Source organism: Pelmatolapia mariae, linkage group LG14, assembly GCF_036321145.2.
Source record: "Pelmatolapia mariae isolate MD_Pm_ZW linkage group LG14, Pm_UMD_F_2, whole genome shotgun sequence".
NCBI classification, from domain to species: Eukaryota; Metazoa; Chordata; class Actinopteri; order Cichliformes; family Cichlidae; genus Pelmatolapia; species Pelmatolapia mariae.
In genome coordinates this window covers 24,737,301-24,756,873 of record NC_086239.1, presented here as the reverse complement: position 1 = coordinate 24,756,873, position 19,573 = coordinate 24,737,301, and the positions used below count along the sequence as shown (strand labels likewise).

The window sequence follows — 19,573 nt, the reverse complement described above, 5'->3', positions numbered from 1 at the left end:
ATGTAAGATGGGGAAATATCTTTTGTTTTGCTGCAAAATCATGCCAAAACTATGCAATGCTTCAGATTATAACAAACTACTTAAGTTTACTTATTATTATTTGCTACCTGTGGAAAAAAAAAAGACTTGCTGTGCTCTAATTCTAGTGTAACAACATTTATGCATTTGTGGGTAAATATAAATAATTTCAAATAAAATTAAGTATTATGAAGTGTTACTGTGAAACATGTAAAGGTCACTTGTTTAACACTGAATATTCTGCTTAATACAGCAAACATGTGGCTTGGGGGCCACAATCGCCCCACCAAAAACTCAAATCGGGCCCACTTAAAGGCTTTGGAAAATATGAACAAAGACAAAAATTTTAGACTTTTAGCTGTATTTTTGTAAGTTTTGTAGTTTTTTAAATGATAAAAACTCCTGGGATCAATCATAATACACCAGACTATTGAAGTCATTTGATGTCAATAGATCAACATTTAAATAACATGTTTTTTTATAGTTAGTCTGCACAGTTTCAACAAAAAGGATAGAAAATAAAATTATTATTATTAATTATTACTACTCACAATTCAGTCCCAAAGAGTCGTTCTGACAGATTTCTTCTATTTACTATAGAAGCATTTCTTTATCGTTTACTGTAGAAAAACAGAGACATGTTGTTGAAATAGTGCTTGTTTTTTCTTATATGAAGATATAACTGAGGGTTTCAGTGTGTGGTTAAACTTCTTAACAATGACAGAAAGGGAAGTTTCACCGGTGTGGCTCACTGAAGGTCAAAGTGGCCTGTATGTGGCCAACAATGTAAAATAAGCTTGACATCCCTGGTTTAATACAAAAACAAAGATGAATATGTTGCGTTAAGCTTCATTTAACACTTGTGCTACACACAGCCAGGATAGCCGCTCGCTGCTTGTTGTGCACAGAAATGAGCTCTATTATTGTAATTTGTGTTCCCTTAAATTACCCAGAACATCCCAACCTTGAGCTCAAATGAAACGACACATTTTAAACATATTCTCCTTTACTTGAGTTCATTTGTAAATTTTTATTACATTTTTTTTATTCATAACAGCAAGAATCAAATATAGCAATGCAGGCCCCGTGAATAAAATGAGTCACGTACTTTTCTCTTAACTCCACACATCCATCAGTGTTGGCACAGCACACCACAAGCTATACTAACTACCTCCATGACTGGAATTATTGCATGATGCTATAGTTAATAAAAACCAAGGCAAACACAATCCTGTGCGATCCAGAACATACCACACCCCACCTCTTTATCATTTTTGATTTCTTCTCATATTTCATTCAGATGATTGGATTTTATGGCTTTAGACTGTTGCAATCAGTGGTTTCCTCTACACGTGCTTTCCAGACGAGGTGACTGGTATGCAAACATGACGCATCCTTTCAGGGGGCCCGGAACAGTAAAACAAGCAGAAACAAACTGCGGCAGAAGACAGAATACATCATCTTAGCACTACAAGCAGAGAAAACAAACGACAAACCAAAAAAAGTTCAGTTTACATTATATCATAAACGTAAGCATGCGTGCTTGTAGAAGATGAGAGATGACTAAGATGATCAGGACAAAATTTCAAACTAACTGGTTAATAACCAAACTACGAAGCAGTATATCATTCTGCAGTTATTCTTAAATTCTGACCTGATGTTGAACTACGATCGGGTTCGGTCAGTTTCATCTACTAGAAGCACAGCTTACATAAACATAAAGAACATACTTATAGCTATGGTGTTTGTGTTGCATGTATTTTAACTCTCCAAGTGGTGAAACTTTAGTGAGTATATTCTCAGGAATCTTTTTTTTTTAAATAAACCACTATTCTATTTTTATATTTTTTAATATATATTTTATTCCATTACATTGATAGAATATTGTATACTGTAAATACATCTTTCTGTGTAAATGTTTTCTTAATCAATATTACTGTGTTGTGATTTCTTTTTTTAAACTGTATATGTATTTCCTTTAACATGCATTCCTCTCTGAGTACAGTAAAGAGACAGGACGTGTTGTGATTGGTTGGGCCTGGGCGGGCGTGGCCATGACACACACCTGTGCAGTACAGGCGGGTTGGGGGACCAGACAAACCCAGTCAGGCCCTTACCCTGGAGGGTAGTGGACTCCTCCTCCGGAAGGTTACCTGGCAAACTACAAGCTGCTGACAAAAAAGAAGAGCAACACTTGGCCTTTTCTGAAAGGGGTAGGAGAGTGAGAACTCGGTGCCCTTTTGATGCAAGCAATTTTGTTCAGCCTTTCATAAGATTTTTTTTTTTGTTATCCTAGCAAAATTCCTTGTCTTGATAGACATTATTTTTTTTATTCAAAATAAGATCTCAATATACATGATTCTCTCTTTTTTGACTATGTACAGAAGTGCAAAAAAGTCAACCATTATCACCTCAAGATTCCCCACCCCACCCTTGTTGTTTGCAGATGGCTGGGTAAGAAACGAGAGTTCAGACTCAGTTTCCTACTCGCCACGTTCACCTGACCCCGCCAGCAACGCCCCCAAAAGTGATCAAATATGCAGCTTGTTTTCCAACATGGCCCAATTTCCAGGGAGAGTAAAAACATTAAAACAATAGTTACTATTTGAAATGGATACAGTAGAAAATAACATCTTTACTCTAAACATCTAAGAACTAGATTTTTATAATAGTCTTTTTTTTTTCTTATATGACTAGTTACAAACCTTACAATCATTAAAATATTACTCGTTTATTGGCGACGGTTGCCACAGCGACAACCTGGGCCTCTCTGTTCTATTATTTCATTACTGTTAGATACTCATATAAAACATCTTTGTTCAAAGAAGACAAAAAAAAGACTAGCGAAATGAACAATATGCATACAGTTCAACAATATGCATAACGTAGAAAATATTGAGTTTACAATTGTAATCATACTAAAATTAACATTACATGGAATTTCAGGGAACTGTGCATGAGGAACACGCAAACACACACACTGTACCTTATATTCATTATAAGAAAGATAAATATAATAAGCCAAACTGAAAATCTGAACTAATATCAAAAAAATCATCCAAACAAAAAAATAAAACAATTGTCGTTGTCTAACAAAGAAAACCACAAGAGAGTTAAGAAAACACAGACAAAAAAAGTGACAGTTACATAGTGCTCTCTCTCTGTGTTAATATGGCGTGGATTAGGCAACTGGATGGTTCAAAATGGCATGTTGCATTGTGCTGACCCGATAATACATTCTAAGGCTTTGGATGAGTTATACAATCGTTTATATTCTTGCCACTTTCCCTGTACTATCCACCAATTGACTATGCCTGAAAAAACACCCAGAATATTAAAAAATAAAATAACATAAAGAGTTCTAGAGATCTACTCCAAACACTCGATCCTTCTTTGGGCTACATATTTTTAAGAATTTAGCCCCACTAGTCTATCCACAACACCTAACAACAGTGACACGAAAAGACTTTGGCTGACTATCTGAAAAACAGTTCTCAGGTAGACATAAGAACAAATACTCTTAAATATGTCTGACTTTATATACACTACACTGAATTTACTTTAACCTGTCTTAAAATATGAATAACGATACCAATGAAAAACAAATCGGGTCGTACAGGTCGCGTATTCGCCAGTTGCACTGTAGATTTTGACTTCTGTCTCACAGCAGCGTGGACATCATCTGATCCTGACCCTGTGGTGTCTCACCCAGGCCGAGATCTCACAGTCTACTCGTCTGACGTTTAGAGTCAACAGACTTAATGGCCACACAGAGCTCGGATTACGAATCAAGTCATTTCACGTCTAAACAACTGACATCAACAACAAAGTTGAAGAAAATAAAATTAAAAGCTAATCATTCAGTAGAAGATTTATGTAAAGCACACGATCCGGGGACGGTCATCTAATCAATGGGGCAATGGCGCTCTTAGGGAATCACAGACAATGACGGGCTATGACATTGGACACTTCATGCTGTCCAAAAGAGAAAAGAGACGTATTAAAGGGAGTCGTTGAGTTGCAACACTTTGTAACACTGCTTCTATACCATTCATGTAGTTTGAGATGTATGGCACTTTACAGGGATGCCTGCAACATTAAAGACATGTGCTTAAGAGATAGAAAGGTAGGCTACAAAGGTTTGAAAGACACCTCACAGACATTCAGTTGCTATTTTGCCTCTGAGTGCACTCATGTAATTTCCCTTATATCTGGTTTAACAAAATCAAATCATTAACAAAATCATTGTGCATGCATATGTGATTCAGTCAGATTATTTGTTTCGTTTTCCTCAAATGAAATACAAGGTGCACCTTTGTGTAAACAAAAGACCAACAACCGATGAATAAACACGCACAACGTAAGTCATGATTCTTGGTCAACAGACGTACCGATTCAGTCGACTTGTTCAGCGACTGCTCCACACATTTACCTTATGTTAACATTCAAAGTGTGTCTGGTGAATAAAGGTCAGTTGCCTCTACAGAACGCAAGGCAGTCTTTGATGCGATGTTGTTCTTTTCTCTTGTTGTGTAATAGTGTGCATGAAGTACACATGAAAACGCTTCTAACAAACTGTGCCTCCTATGCTAACATGCAGATTTATTCCAAACCAGTTCGGTCCTCCGTTTCGCTCCTGATGTTACGGGCATGAAGGGTGACCACTAATCTTGGACTTGACACCAGCACGCTCCAGCTCCATCTGAAAAGAAGTGCATGAAGTACAGGGGGTCAGTTGTGAGGAACGACAAAATGGCGTAGCAAAGCTAGTGAGTTTACTGCTGACTTAGAGTTCAATCAGACAAGAATGCTGATAATGGAAGCCTCAAAGTTTCTTTCTAAAATTTCTGTCTAAAACAAATGAATGTTTGGTTTCCATAGTAACTGTGAATTACAAACTGTACTGTGCAAAACTCTTGAACCACCCATTTGTTTTATTTATTTGCTTATATATACATATAAAGCACTGATTTTTTTTTTAATGTGCAATCATATATAGAAACACAGCATGTAAGGCAAAAACTGATAATTTACAATTTTAACAACCTTGAAAGTCAATACTTGGTATGACCACCTTTATTCTTCAACGCTCTAAGGGAAGCTCTCTTGCAGTTTCTTCAAGTAATAATAATAATAATAATAAATTTTATTTATAAAGCACCTTTCAAGACACCCAAGGACACTGTACAATAGATAAAAACACATAATAAAGTAGTGTTCAGGAGTAGTTGTACAAGATTCTTGAAGGACAATAATGTGATCCAGGCTTTGGAAAACCACAGAATAACTGGAAAATGTTCCACTTGTTTTTCTATCTGCTGTTACTGCAGTGTGTTTGCGATCACTGCCCTGCTGAAAAGTGAGGCGGAATTGCACGGTGGATCAAAATGATGATAATTTCATCAGTTATGTTCTCCAACACCACAGGCTGAAATACACCTCTAAACTTTGACAGAGCCTCAACACTGTTTTACAGAGGTCTGTAGATGCTCACTGTTGTACTTGTCTTCTGACCTCCTCTTTGCATATTGATGATGATTTGAATCAAAAATTCAAATTTACTTTTTAACAGCGTCTTGAAAACAATTCAGCAGATCCATTTATGATGGATCAGCTGAAATGCGGCAGCTGTGTCAAACTCCTTGAAAACAAAATCTAATGAATGAGAGGTGGCTCAAAACTTTTGTACAATAGTGTACAAAGTTATAGTTAGGGAAAATCAAGGCAAACAAAAAGGTTAAATGAAGATCTCTGAGGGGAGGCAGACTTAGGGCACACTATTTCATGCACTGTTTCATGTTACTGAATATTAGAACCCATTAGCTGCACAATTGTCCAATATGAACATATTTCTTAGAAGCACAAGCTGCTTTAGAACAAGATGTGATATTTGACATATTTGATGTTGCTTATTTGTCATCAACATTATTAGTATTTTATTATTTCATATATTTTATTTACTAATTTCATTTTTATGAGTTTTATATCGACACAGGTTATATCAATCAATTCTATAATTCATTGTTTATGTTCTACTTTACTAAAACACTTAAAGATCTGAGATATTCACAGCTGTATTAAAAACAAAAGATTTTTTTACGATTTTCATACTGATCTTAAAAAAATATGTAAAAGTATGCAAACACTGAGCGGCTGAAATTAATTTGATCTAGTTCAGCTGTATGATGATTATCATATCGTAAATCTCATCAGCAGGGAATCAGGAGCGCAAGAAAATCTGATGGATCACTGTGAAAACTTCCACAGTGGCCAAGTCATACAAGGCAAACAGGATATTAATTCATCTCTGTTGGCTTGTGCTGTTTGATAGTGTGGAAGGTACGCTTATTTGCTATTCCTGGCATGTTGTAGCTGCTGGCAGCTTACAAGCTAGTTAATGTTTCCAGCAACCATTTAGAATCACAACTTTAAATATTGGCAAACATTTCTGTATAAATTTCAACATGCAGGGAGGGAATGTAAACAGATAAGCACTAGACGCTCTACTTGGCAGCTTTTAATATATTTATTTATTTATATTTTATTTAGTTTTTTTTTTAAAATTCTACCTGTTTTGCTGTGTTTCTGTTGATTATTCTAAGCTAAGTTAAGCAGCTCCTGACTCCAGCTTCATCTTTAACCTTCAAATATGAGCGGAGACGTAATCCTCTCTTCTAACTGCTACCAAGTAAGTGAACAATTTTGTTTTGTAAAAAACATTCTAGATTAGAACCTTAACTCCCCCAAAAAACAAACAAAAAAAAGCTTTTGCAACTCTGTCACATCAGGGGTTTGGAGGTCTTTTTCAGAGGAAAAACTTTTATTGTTCGAATGCATTGTGTGAGGTGCTGGAGGTGCAGTACATACTGTTCTGAGACTTCTACATCTGGGTCACATACTTGTGACTAGTCAGATGGTCTGCAGATATTATTGGAATCTGATTGGGAGGAGAAAAGACAAATAGGGGAGGAGGGGGGAATGGGAAGACAGAGGAGAATAAACAGAAGGGTCTACTGCAATGAGGACAAAACACACTGGAACCACAACCGCTAACAAGGATAAGCATAGCGATTATGTCTATAATCACAAATTGAGATATTTAGAAATAATTAGCAAAGACCAGAGGTGAGCCTTGTGCACCACTCATGCATTTTTCATTTCATTCACATTGAAATCGTACGATTAGAGGAGAAAAAGTCAGAGGTGATAGCAGAGGTGAAAGACTGTGAAAGAAGGCAGGAGAGGAGCAAACCTGATTGGCTGTTGCTGTTGCAAAGGGAACACTTGTGGCAGATGTGGTGGCTGCAGACACAGTGGCTGGGGTAGCACCGTGCATCATGGGTACTTGGAGGGGGAAAGATCACACAGGCAGTTGAACCAGAGCAGATTTAAAGCTTTTAATGCTTGACACTTCATTTGTATGTCTGTGTATAGAATGCTGATAAACATGAGATCTAAACAGCTTCAGATTTATTGTCTGCTTTCTAGTGAGCTTTAACATTTTATCTACAAATATCCCAGCAATTTGCGTAAACTCATAGCAAGTCACCTGCTGTGGAGAAAGAAAAGAAACGTCAGGGAAATTATTTAAATTGCAAGGCTAATTGGAAATTGGACGAGCATATCATATCAGGTGGCAGCGTGTTATTTTCTTGGCGGGGAGCATTCAAAACTGAATAAGAGAGTTCACTGGGTTTTGAAAAAATTACAGTACAATTACGATTGCATAAACTTCACGCAGCATCTCTATCCTTTCTTCCGCTACCACTGATAAATCCTCATGTTTATATGGCATTTATAACCAGACAGTATAATGAGGTGCTCAAGAGGTTAAAGAGCTTGAAATGTAAGTTAAACAAAGCAGGGGTCAGGGGATTTTGAACTGCAACAAGCATTAGGTGACAGACAGATCTGTGGTGAAGCAAAAAGGTCTACAGTACAGAATAGTAAAGCACATCATTTCCAATTGCAATTACACAAGTATGCTCACAATCAAAATTTGCAATTTACATTTTAATAGCCTGTGTTGAAAAGACACTGAATATTATTTTGAGTACATTTCAAAGTCTAAATTAAAAAAAAAACAAAACTGTGCTCACTTTATGTGGTGAGTTAAATGAGTGTGACTACAATGGGTTCAAAGATAATCAATAAGGAAAGCTGGCACCTACCAACACTTGTTGCAGGTGTCATGCACAATATCGAGCCTGCCCATCATGCATTGCAACAGGGAGTGGAGTGAATAGGGGGGAGAAGAAATCAGCAAAATGCATTACAAGTGTTACAAAGTCAGACAATATTGGATTCATCCTGGATATAAACATGTGAACTCTTTCATAGAGTGGCCACAGCTTATTATATAACAGCTTTGATTATTATTACTTTCATGGCGTGCAGTTGCTGTAACTGCACATACTGCATATTTAAGAAAACATGCATGAAAGTTCTGAGTGGGAAGAGGTGTGAAAAACTGAAAAGAAAACAAAACTTGCTGGCCAACTCCAGTTTACTGTTCAACTTATCCATTAAACTGAAGGGCAAATTAAACGCTACCACTACCCCAATTTGCCTGTCAGGGCCATGGCAGCTGTTTGTACGGTGACAGGTTTGAATGGCTTGCTTTTTAAGCCCTCAAACAGTGTAGCTGTAGTGATCTGACAGTCCAATAGAGTGGGACATATGAGGATCTGAGTATCTGAATGTCTCACAGATGGGAATCGATGGCAGGCTATTCTTAGGGTGTCAGAGGAGAATATGGGGCACAGTTAAAGATGACTATGCAGTGCCCAAAGAAGAGCATTTAAAAAAGCTGTGTGTGTGTGTGTGTGTGTGTGTGTGTGTGTGTGTGTGTGTGTGTGTGTGTGTGTGTGTGTGTGTGTGTGTGTGTGTGTGTGTGTGTGTGTGTGTGCATTTTGTGCATGCACATGTAGTGTACACCTTGGATATAATTTACACTGGCAGAGAGTGAAGAAGTGCTCCTCATGTTCCAGGAGTCGTGGATTGTCTTGCCCCATTTTTCAGAATTTCGGTTCAGTTAACTAAGCCATATCTTGCTCCTCCTGTTCCTTGTATTTCATATAATGAAAAAGTCTTATAATGAGCCCATTTTGAGCCCAAAATGTTGATTTGTAACTAATTTAATTAAATGTATATTTCCCATGTAAATGTCACATCAAATGTTCTACTTAATGAACATTTTAATAAATATTTAAATAAATAAAAACTTTGATTTATTTATCTCAGTTGCATCTTATTCAAAATTACTGCTTCCTGTTTATTAGAATGATCTTTTGAGCATGGTTTATATGTAATACTAAGGGTGTTTTCACACCTGCAGTGCTTAGTTCATTTAAACTCTGGTTTGTTTTTTTCCCTCAGTGCGATCATTTGGGCAGATGTGAAAACAGTAATTGGACTCAAGTGTAAAACAATCGCACCGAGACCCTTTGGTTCCAAATGGACTCCAGAGCAGTTCGTTTTTCATCTGAACATGATCCGACCCAACTGCGTTCCAAGTTTGAGCTAAAAAAGTTCTGGTTACCATGTATGCTTTGTATTATGAATGCGGCAAGGTACCATAAATGTGCCAAAGTCTGTGCGGGCTACCAGGTAGCTGTGAAATGAATATAAACTCTCCACTAGTCTAGAATGCAGCACCTTCTTCCTGTATTTACTGTTGTTTCTCCAGCCCCAGACTCATCTGGCCAATAAGCAGCCTGAATATTTTCACGTGGTTTATAGTGAAGCATTTTGGTTCACTTGGATTTCTCTGTGTGTGAAAACAAACCAAACCACCGGGAAAAGCTACAAGTTTACAAACTCATGAACTGACTCGGGCCAGAGAAAACGAATATAGGTGTGAAGACATCCTAGCACTGCCTGCCTGTTTATAAATGAAAAAAAAAATAAACCTTTTGACTATTTCTCTTCCCACTTGTGACACCAAAGTTTTGACCATGCAGTACATATATGTGCAAATAACACTGTGCAAGTTTTTCCCCCATCATTTCACACATTCAGCCAGTCAGTGCAGATGCCAAACCATAATCAAAGGAGTGTGAAATGTGAATAGGATTACTGCAACAAACACCAGTTAAAGAAGACTCGGACCTTACCTGATGGTATGAAGGCAGCCTGCTGCTGAAACTGCATGTTGGCCAGGGCCTGTTGGTACGGGAATACACCAGCATTGAACATAGTGGTGGCACCGTTGGCTTTTTCAAGTGCAGGTCTCTTTGGTAAAGGAGGCAAGACGGGAGGGAGCCCCTGAAGAGGGGACAACATCAAAACAAAAGGATGGGAGTGAGGGAAATCGAAGTATGGTAGCAGTGACATTCAGGACAGAGAGAAGAAAGAAATTCATTAGAAGATTAAATTGCCCATCAAAACAGCGATCAAATATATTGGCAAGCAAGCAGTGGACTACATTACTTCTGTCAGAGCAGGCGGACAGAGGTGCTAGCTGACAAAAAAAATGTGTGACATATATCCTACGACAAGCATAAAAGTCCTCAAGATATTGTCATGAACCTTTTTACATGATTTTAGAATATTACAGTAGATACCGTCAATATTTTGCTGGCTGAGAACTCGAATTTTCCATAAAGGGAACTTAGCAGCTGTTTAATATAAGCTGAAGCACAGATTGTTGGACCATCAATGGAAGTGATGTAGTTAGGGAAAGCTGCGCTGTCAGCTCCATGATAATAGTAAACTATACGCCATGTTAAGACTGTCATGACACCTCTTTACCAGTTATGCATGCAGTATGGGAAATGACCAACACATGCAAAGACTACCATAGCTTATACCACAATAAACTTTTGCATTTCCATGCTTCCAGTGAAGTGTTTTTTGAGATTCACTTAAGGTGATGAACTGACATTGGAAAATGTAGTACATTTCCAGTTTTGTGCCACTGTCCTTATTCTTCGCAGATGTGATTGGAATCTGTTTTTAATCTTAAAACGTCAAACCAAAGGTTACAATCAGTTCATCACCCTTCAGTGCTTTCTCATTTAGTTAGTTAAACACAGCTTCAAGCTATATCTATCACACCACAGCTGCATGCCAAGCTAAAAGGTGAAAGGTCATAGTACCAGATCAAAAGTTGCGTCGAGGGGTCGCTTCAGTGATTTGACAGCCGACTGAGTCTTAATTAGCAGGCAGCGAGCACATGATGGCAATGGGCCAATGGGGTTCAAGCGCATTAACAAAAACCAGCAAGCGAAGGTGCGTCATGGGGGCAGCAGTGCAGTGTGGGTTGGTGAGGAAAAAAAAACAAACAAACAAAAAAAACAAACAAACAAAAACAAATCATTGGAATGCAATATACAACAATTACAAGACTTGTGCATGCACATTAATGGCTTTAGGGTTACTGAAAAGAATTACAGCCCTTGGCAAACTTTGCTGTCAGAAGAAAGTTTTTATTTTCATGAATACGAAAATTCTATGCTATGGTCCAGAAAAGATTATTAGCCAATGAATGAGCTTTGATCAAATACATTCATTTGAAACAGACTATAAATATTATCTAATGTGATTCTGCCCTCTGGTCCAGATGCACTGCTTTCTTAAAGCCTGTGGTGGCTGGACTATGGCAACTGTACTGAAACAAATTTCCTAAAGTGGCACATGACACTTGGTCCTAGGCCCGTTTTAAGGGTCTCAAATGACTGCAATTTCCAGTACTTGTGTGATTCTCCTCTTCCCGTGTTTTCTGTTTCATTCACATGATTTGAATATACCATAAAAAATCATTGACATCTTCAGATGTGTTTGTTCCTAAATTCTTACTATAATGATCCTAGGGTACATGTATGTATCCTATCTCCTCTTTAACTGGTGGGCCAATCTGAACGAAACTTTTGTCTCACAAACAGTGATTATGAAATTGTAGATACATTTTAAAATGTTTTATTACTAAATCCTTTGTCCTGTCTCTGTCCCATCACCCCCAGCTGATCATAGCACATGGCTGCCCCAGATGCTGCTTCTGCTGGAGGTTTCTTCCTGTGCAAAAGGATTTTTTCCTTCCCACTGTCGCCAAGTGCTTGCTCATACAGGGTTGTCTGATTGTTGGAGTTTTCTTTCTAATATTATAGGGTCTTTACCTTACAATATAAAGCTATAAAACACTTTGAGGTGCTTGTTGTGTTCTGGCGCTATATAAATAAAATTGTATTGAATCGTGTCATCCCCCTGCGAATGCGATGCTGTGTTCTCTGTTTGAGTTTGTTTCATGTGTCACAACTAAATACTCAATGAAGACTTTGAAAAAGCATCACAGGTCTGGCTATTTGTAATAAAAGAAAAAAAGAGAACAATAATTTAGTCTAATTCTATAGATACACTGTAGTAATAATTATCATTGTGCCATTATATTCATACTAATTGCCATTTTATATCCCAGGAAGTTACTACATTTTATTTGGAAAAGATAAGATTGGACATGAAAAATGGCAGGCCTGCTCAAATTGTGCTGAATCGATAGAAATAAACAGAAATGAAAGGTTAACTGAAATAAAGCTGACCCATATTTTTGAATTCAATGATGCACAATATTATCTACTGTACAGTACTTGGCGGAGGACGACCTTTTTCCTGTCTCTTTAGAGAAACCGATCGCTGCATTGCGGAAACAAGATCCAAAATATGCCGCAGTCTACACAATTGTCTTCTCAGCAAAAAATGTTACACATCTATTGATTGTGAAAAAGCAAAATGTAAAACTAACAAAGCAGCAAAACAAGGAGGAGCAGGCGAGGGGAGGCTCAGTCACATACTAGCACGATTACTGCTGCTGCTAATAAAGCACAGACTGACACAAGCTACAACTGTATCGTTTTAGGGCGTACTGAGTCAGAGCTGCAGAGGCACAACGGAGACTAAAGGTTGAGGTTAAAAGCAGGGTAAAAGGTACTGGCTCAAGCAACGCTGTCGATACATAGAAAATTATCTCCAGATAAGAGAGTATTTGTGGTGCAATGCTTGTGCTCCAAACTAAAAAAGAAATTATTTTTGGAAAAACTATACGTTTTAAACTTTAATGTACATTAAATGACATTTAGCTTTAATTGTTAACAGCAGGTTATGATATTGTAATACATTAATGTTTCTTAGTTTGATTTGCTTTTGGAGGTGTAACGTAAACAGATACCTACCATGGCTGCAGCAGCTGCAGCTTGGTTGACTTGGTGTTGGGCGGCTTTGATTTTGGCCTGCAGGTGAGCCGGAGGGTGAAAGTACTTGCACTTCTCCCTCGAGCAGCGGCCCTTTATGTAGTCCATACACACGGTGACTGTGTTGTCGTTGGTGTCGATCATGGTGCTATCTGCAGGATGGGCAAAGCGACAGTCGTTCTCCCCACGTGTGCAGTTACCCCGCTGATATTCCCGGCATACCTGGGGCAAAGGTAAGGATTTGATCATAAACCTAACACACATACACACACATACACAGTTACACACATAAGTTACAAAGTTACTGGTGAGTCCACGTGATAAAGCAATCAATCTGCTCTGTCATTTCAGATGGTATCAGACAAGGTAACCGATCTTAATGATGGGTTCAGCCATTAATGTTGATTGATAAGCAGAACAGATCCTAACCAACGTTTACAGACTCATTAATCATACTGCATTCATCCATTATTTAAATGAGAACTGTTTTTGTTCTTCCTGAGTCTGACAGAAGGGGGCAGCACTTGCATGAACAATTGGGAAAATGCCTTCTTCATTCTGAACGTACAGACTCAATGAGGCTCATGGGAAATATGAAGCTGGTTACCCTCGAGGGAGGCTGTAGCTGATGTAATTGTCAGCCGCTGGCACACAGTAGCAAACACACACGCACACACACACACACACAAAAGGTGGGTGTATATATATTATAAGGCAGCACTGTTTTTTTTTTTTATTTAGGCACTTAAAGAGCCTTGCAATAACTTCAGATCTCTGCTCTCGGCACGCCATCAGACTGTTGAGTCTGAACTGGATTCGAGACGCAATCCTCCACCAAAAGAAATGCAATTTCATGGTGCGTTGTATTGATCTATCAGTTACTGTGATGGAACAAGCCATTTACTAAGTCTGTTTACCAGTCTCCCTGTCTGCGTGCATAAAGGTTTTGATTTGTGGTGGACCGGCTGCCAGACAAAAGGCCACCAGCACCGTTATCTGCAAACTGCTCTGTCTCCAGTCTTGACAGCTCATCATCTACGTTCACTGACTGCTGTGAGTGATGGCGTTTCTCTCTTTGCCTGTCCCTTGTTTCTCGTGGGTACCTCTCCCTTTCTCAGATATGTATGCCTACACGTGCACACCACCCCACCACTGCTAACCAGTAACTACTGTTACTTGTCTTATTTTTTTTTTAAACGAGAGACTGCCTTGTTGTCAGGCAGATGTTGTAGAGGCGGGTGAGGGAGGGAGGAAACTTGGAGAGAAGGGAAATGTAAGCGTGGTTGACGAATATAGAGTAAAAAGACGAGGATGGAGATGGAGGAGAAAGTGAGAGCCTTTGGTGATGAGGTGTATGTAGGCTGTCATAGGAAAAAAAAAAAACAGAAGAGGACTGAATGATAGGATTTGATGTTCTCGGGACCAGATGTCTAGTAGTGTGTTTGTCTTTGCAGTTACAAATTATTTAGAAGACGCTAAACCACTAAAAGTGCTTAGTTAGACAAACAAATGGAGGGTCTGCTAATCAGATTTCTGTCCCTATGGTAACTATCCCCCTGAGCCACTTGCATCACCATGGTTGCAGGTAACCAACATATGACTTTATGCATGCTGAGATGTTGCAGCATACCATATGTAAGGAAAAGACAGCGAGACTTCTGGAGAATATTTTCTCAGGAAAACTGTCTGGGGCATTGTCTTCTAAAATAGGAATTTCTCACAGCCTCAAGGAAACAGTCCGTAACACATCAACTGAGCGGTATGTGTGTCGCTCCACAGAATTCCAGCTATGTTTACTTTGAACGACACACACTGGAAACTGAAATATGACTGGCCCCTTTCTCTAAGATATTTTTAGCAAACCTAGTTCCTTTCAAATGAAGAAACTAGGATATGAAATCTCCTCATCAAAAAGCTTCACCCACACATGCAGCCTCACTACCTCTCCTGCAGCCTGACCACCACAGATGCCGTTGACCAACAGGCCTCTCTATCTAAAAGGAAAACAGTGGAATGAGGAGAGTATTTCTGATTTGGTTGATAAATATTTCATATCCTTTTGCTATCGATCTTTTGCAGGACAAATCGTTTTAATCCTTAGTCTGAATTGAGAGCTGCATGCTCTCCTGCTCGCAGCGTCTTGCCTCCACTTATCCTTAACCTCTACAGCATGACTTGTACTAACGCCTCCATAAAATTCAGTCAGCGCCCTTTGCTTTGTTTCTGGTATCTCTGTCTCTGCCTGCTCCAACCCCTCCCCTGATGACCACAACAGGTCTACAAATTGATTTCCTATCTTCCGCCTTCATCTCTCTTTCCTGTCAGTGACCTGTTCTGTCGCTCTGCATGTTGTCCATTCATTCACTTGGTCCAGAGACTTACTCAGCCTCACCCCCATTAATTACCCAGCTACCCAACATTACATCTTAAATGTAACCTTCCTGCATTCTTGCACGCCTCCTGCCTGCCTCCAATGATTTCTCCATTATTCCGCTGCCACTGTTTCTCGGGTGGGGCTACATAATGGATGAGATTGACTTACTGTCCAATTAATGATTATCTGAACGCAGCTGGAGGAGGGGCGCTCATCAGGTTTCAAAGAACTAATTGCTTTCCGAGAAGAAGTAAAGATTTTTCTGAAAATGACATATGTACATTATAACCCGAGCTTGTGCTAGACAAAGTTATCCCCTTCGTATCGATAGAGTCAGCAATGGTAATGTTTGTGGATGCTTTCATTAACATCTCATTCTCTTGCTTAAGTCTGAGAAATAACTCTGTCTTGGTAATGGCATGTAGTTAGTGTAACAGAAATGGTGTACATACACAGACGTACAAACAAGACAGTTAATATTGAATAGACAGATCCTACATCTGAAAAGCTTCTGTTAGAAAGGTGTGAAAAAGGTATTTCTCCCAATCGATTTTTATAATCTGGGAGCGGCAAAGGAATCACAAAAAATTATGCAAATCCTCCCGATGTACTTATAAATATTTTTTCCCCACTTTATTTGCAAATGTGTGTAAATGTTTGTGTTCCTCCTCACCTCCAGTCTGTCTGTCCTCATGAGTTTCTGCGCAGCAGCGGCGGCAGCAGCAGCAGCAGGTATGGGAACGCTGGGGTTGCTGGTGACCAGTACGGGGGCACTGGGCAAGATGTCAGCGGGCATCAGGCCGGGCGACACAGGGCCAAGGTAGGGGTTAAATGCAGCAGCCGCTGCTGCAGCAGCATTGGCATTGGTTGCAAGGCTGGGTGTGACTGAAAACATGGGCTGAGAGCACATGCAAAATAAGAGAGTTGGTCAAAATTGATCCACAATGATTTCTCACAGTCTATATATAAAGATGCTACATATATAATTACATCGTTTCTTCCTCATATAAATATTACCCTGGTGGATATACAGCATATGAGGCAGAAATAGAAGATTATCAGTAGCAAAGCAAAAAATAGGAACTCTGATTGTGGATGTGGAAGGAAAGATGCAAAAACAGATAATTAACAGGCTTACATCTGAGGAAAAAGAACATGGCTGCTTGTCTTTCATTTGCACTAACGCGCAGAGCAAGCGCCAGTATGTGGTGTCACCTTCTCCCATTGATCAGATGGAATCACATGCTTCATACCCCAGATATCACACAGTTAGCAGTACTGATGAAGGACGTCAAGCTGTATGAGCATGTGAGTGGGGAGAGAGGCTTCACTGTAAGATAAAGTACTGCCTGTATGCGTTGTACTGGAGTTTGACAGAGAGAGGAGTATGCACTGCAAAGTTTTCCCTGCCTGATCCTGACCTCAGCCCCAGTCTAAGGATTGTCTTTTGAGCCCCTGCCAACAGGACACAGTGAGTAATAGAGGAGCGGCAGCCAGGGCCGTACTGATACATTCTTCCTAAAACCTCCTCACTGCTCAGCGATGACTCAGAAAATCAGAAATAATTCTTTCGGCACTGCCCTCTGGAATGTCTGAAGAGTTGTTTGCAATCATAAGGTGCTCTGGAAAAGCAGATGTGTCTCGCTCCAGGTGCTCAGATATCAGTTTGAGATATTTGCAGCTTGGGGTTTGGATGGAATAAGCATGATGTCATCTAAAACATTTGCGGTCATGGGGTTTTAACTATGCAGTGATATCATCTTGCAAAGAGTTTGAAAGCTTACTAATAGGCCTTTTTTGGAACACGTCAAAGTTTCAGTATCGATATGAAATTGAATATTCGCATTAATTAACAAAAATGTTATAACAGAAACATCTATAATTGCATACAGGGCTTAATTATGGTTCAGCAGTATTTGTTTTCACTATTCCCAGTAAAATGTCTTATCCCCTCTTTTTCTGGTGCATGTTTGCTGTTGTTGTTTTTTGCATAACGGTGGAAAACCTAAAGTTAAGTTTTGCTGAAAAGTCCCCACTACAATTAAAATGATCATGACGGTAAAATGTGACGTAACAGTCATTGCACAACTTTATTTATCTAAATTGTGGTTTTACCAATTAGCCACTGAACTGATTATAATGGACTTTTTAAACAAGTTTAAATTCAGATTTGAATATTCTAAGATTTGTACGTCAGACGCACTGACCTAGTTTGACCTTTCTTTGTTGTAGTGCAAACACTTTGCCACATGAGCCATAACTTCAGCTCCTAAATATTTAAACACAGAGATGTGGCCAATTACACCCCACCACTGGAATGTCATTGGATTGTGGCTTTCATGCTTTGACTTATTTTATTTTCAAAGAGGATCTGTACTAAACAGGTCCTTTCCTACTGTGAGTGAGTGACAACCAGATGTGACAGACCCTAACCACTTCACTGTGTTCATGGTCCAATGCATGAAATTAAAGTAGGTTACCTACATACACTGAGGAAGGATGGATAGCTGCAGATAAAAGAAAATAAAGGGGGAAATAAAATGTGGTAGAGATACTAAGGGTGGAAGAAGGAGACTGAGCTACAAACACAAGGTGAGGTTAGGAAGAATAAAGTCTGATTCCTAGAAAGGTAAGTACCCGGTTTTACCCTTTGATCCCTGTGCACAGAACATGCTCTATTTTCTTGACTTTTCTTTGTAGTGGAGGTCTAAAGCCATCTCTCCTCACTGCTGTCATCCTATCTCCTTCACTTTACCTACCTGTCTTACCCTGCCCATTTATCTATTTCGGCTGCATTCCCTTCTCCCTTTCTTCTTCTGCTGTGTCCTTCTTTGTCAGCTTGTCTTCCTGCTTCTTCTCTCGTCTTGCTTTCTCTCTCCCCATGACATAAACAGAAAGGAAGGCTTTGCAGTTCCAGGGAGATCTATACTTCTTTAAACCCCATCCCTCCCAATGGGGCTCTCAACTCAGCCTCTCTTTTCTAGATAGGGTTGATAAGCCATCAGCTAAGTGTGCACTTGCAGATGTGCGTCCAAGCATACAGAATCTTTTGAACTCCTTTGAATAGTGTTAGACAAATTCACTCCAGTGCTCTCACTTAAACATAAAGGGACAGTGGAGATGATAGAGGAATTACTTCAAGCCTGACTGGCAGTTCTCATTGTTTCTGTAAGGTCTCTGGATCGGTCATGGAAGGATTCATTTGGCTGAACGGGGCTGTGGCTATCACCTTGAACATCCTTGGAGCATGCTGCGCATATATAGAGCAACATCTTAACTCAGTTTGCTGTGTGTGTATGTTATACGGCTTTATGGATGTGCTGCTAATCATTTAAAATAATTCCCTTCATTGCCTTATACCAGGACTGGCTATCCATCCATCCATCCACCCATCCATAGTTAGAACCTAACCCAACTGCCTATTTAATCCATTCTGATTTGCTAAACATAAATGACCAAAATAAAGGTTAACTTACTAGTTTTGTAAAGCAGTTACTAGTTTTTTAGTTTTCTATATTATGCAATGTACAAACGAAAGGAAAAGTAAGAATAAACTTTCATCAAATTAACTAATTCTGTCAATTCTCTTTAAGCTAAACATTTTTTTCAAACTCAGTCACAGAACTGTTTTTCATGGCTTTCATGTTTTTCAAGTTCATTTGAAGAACACTAAACAGACAAACAACCCTACCCACTGGCAGTCCTATGATCAGCCCGAGTGCTGATCATATGATTGCCCTTATGATCGGTTTACATTGGACAAATGCTATAAATATTATTTTTAGGGGGGTTTAAAATCAGGAAAAAAAAACTTCTTTATTAACCCTTACACACTATTTATACTTCACACCTTTGTAATATGGTCCTATTTGGAATGTATTTGTTTTGTTGAATGCGAAACTGGCAAGAACATTCTGGAACTGCTGGGATTTATTATATAACCACGTATAACCACTAAACCTATAAACACTGTCTTTATTGTTGTCATTAAGCAAAT

The 19,573-nt window shown here is 39.0% G+C and overlaps 1 protein-coding gene across 19 annotated transcripts in view; it reads right to left on the bottom strand.

Annotated features, from left to right (window-relative positions):
- Positions 1 to 1,025: 1,025 nt before the first annotated feature.
- LOC134640831 (muscleblind-like protein 1) overlaps positions 1,026 to 19,573 on the bottom strand; it is a 62,968-nt gene continuing 44,420 nt past the window's right edge. For 3 of the 19 annotated variants that reach the window (XM_063492807.1, XM_063492827.2, XM_063492808.1), the window contains 7 exons: positions 16,250 to 16,474; positions 13,185 to 13,424; positions 11,118 to 11,171; positions 10,134 to 10,284; positions 8,190 to 8,225; positions 7,271 to 7,362; positions 1,026 to 4,720 (listed from right to left, as the gene is read on the bottom strand). In XM_063492807.1, the coding sequence (XP_063348877.1) occupies positions 4,661 to 4,720; positions 7,271 to 7,362; positions 8,190 to 8,225; positions 10,134 to 10,284; positions 11,118 to 11,171; positions 13,185 to 13,424; positions 16,250 to 16,474 (858 nt within the window). In that variant the 3' untranslated portion in view covers positions 1,026 to 4,660. Of the gene's footprint in view, positions 4,721 to 6,885; positions 6,956 to 7,270; positions 7,363 to 8,189; positions 8,226 to 10,133; positions 10,285 to 11,117; positions 11,172 to 13,184; positions 13,425 to 16,249; positions 16,475 to 19,573 lie in introns of all 19 variants that reach the window. The other 16 variants (XM_063492809.1, XM_063492822.1, XM_063492812.1 and 13 more) reach the window with 16 other exon arrangements.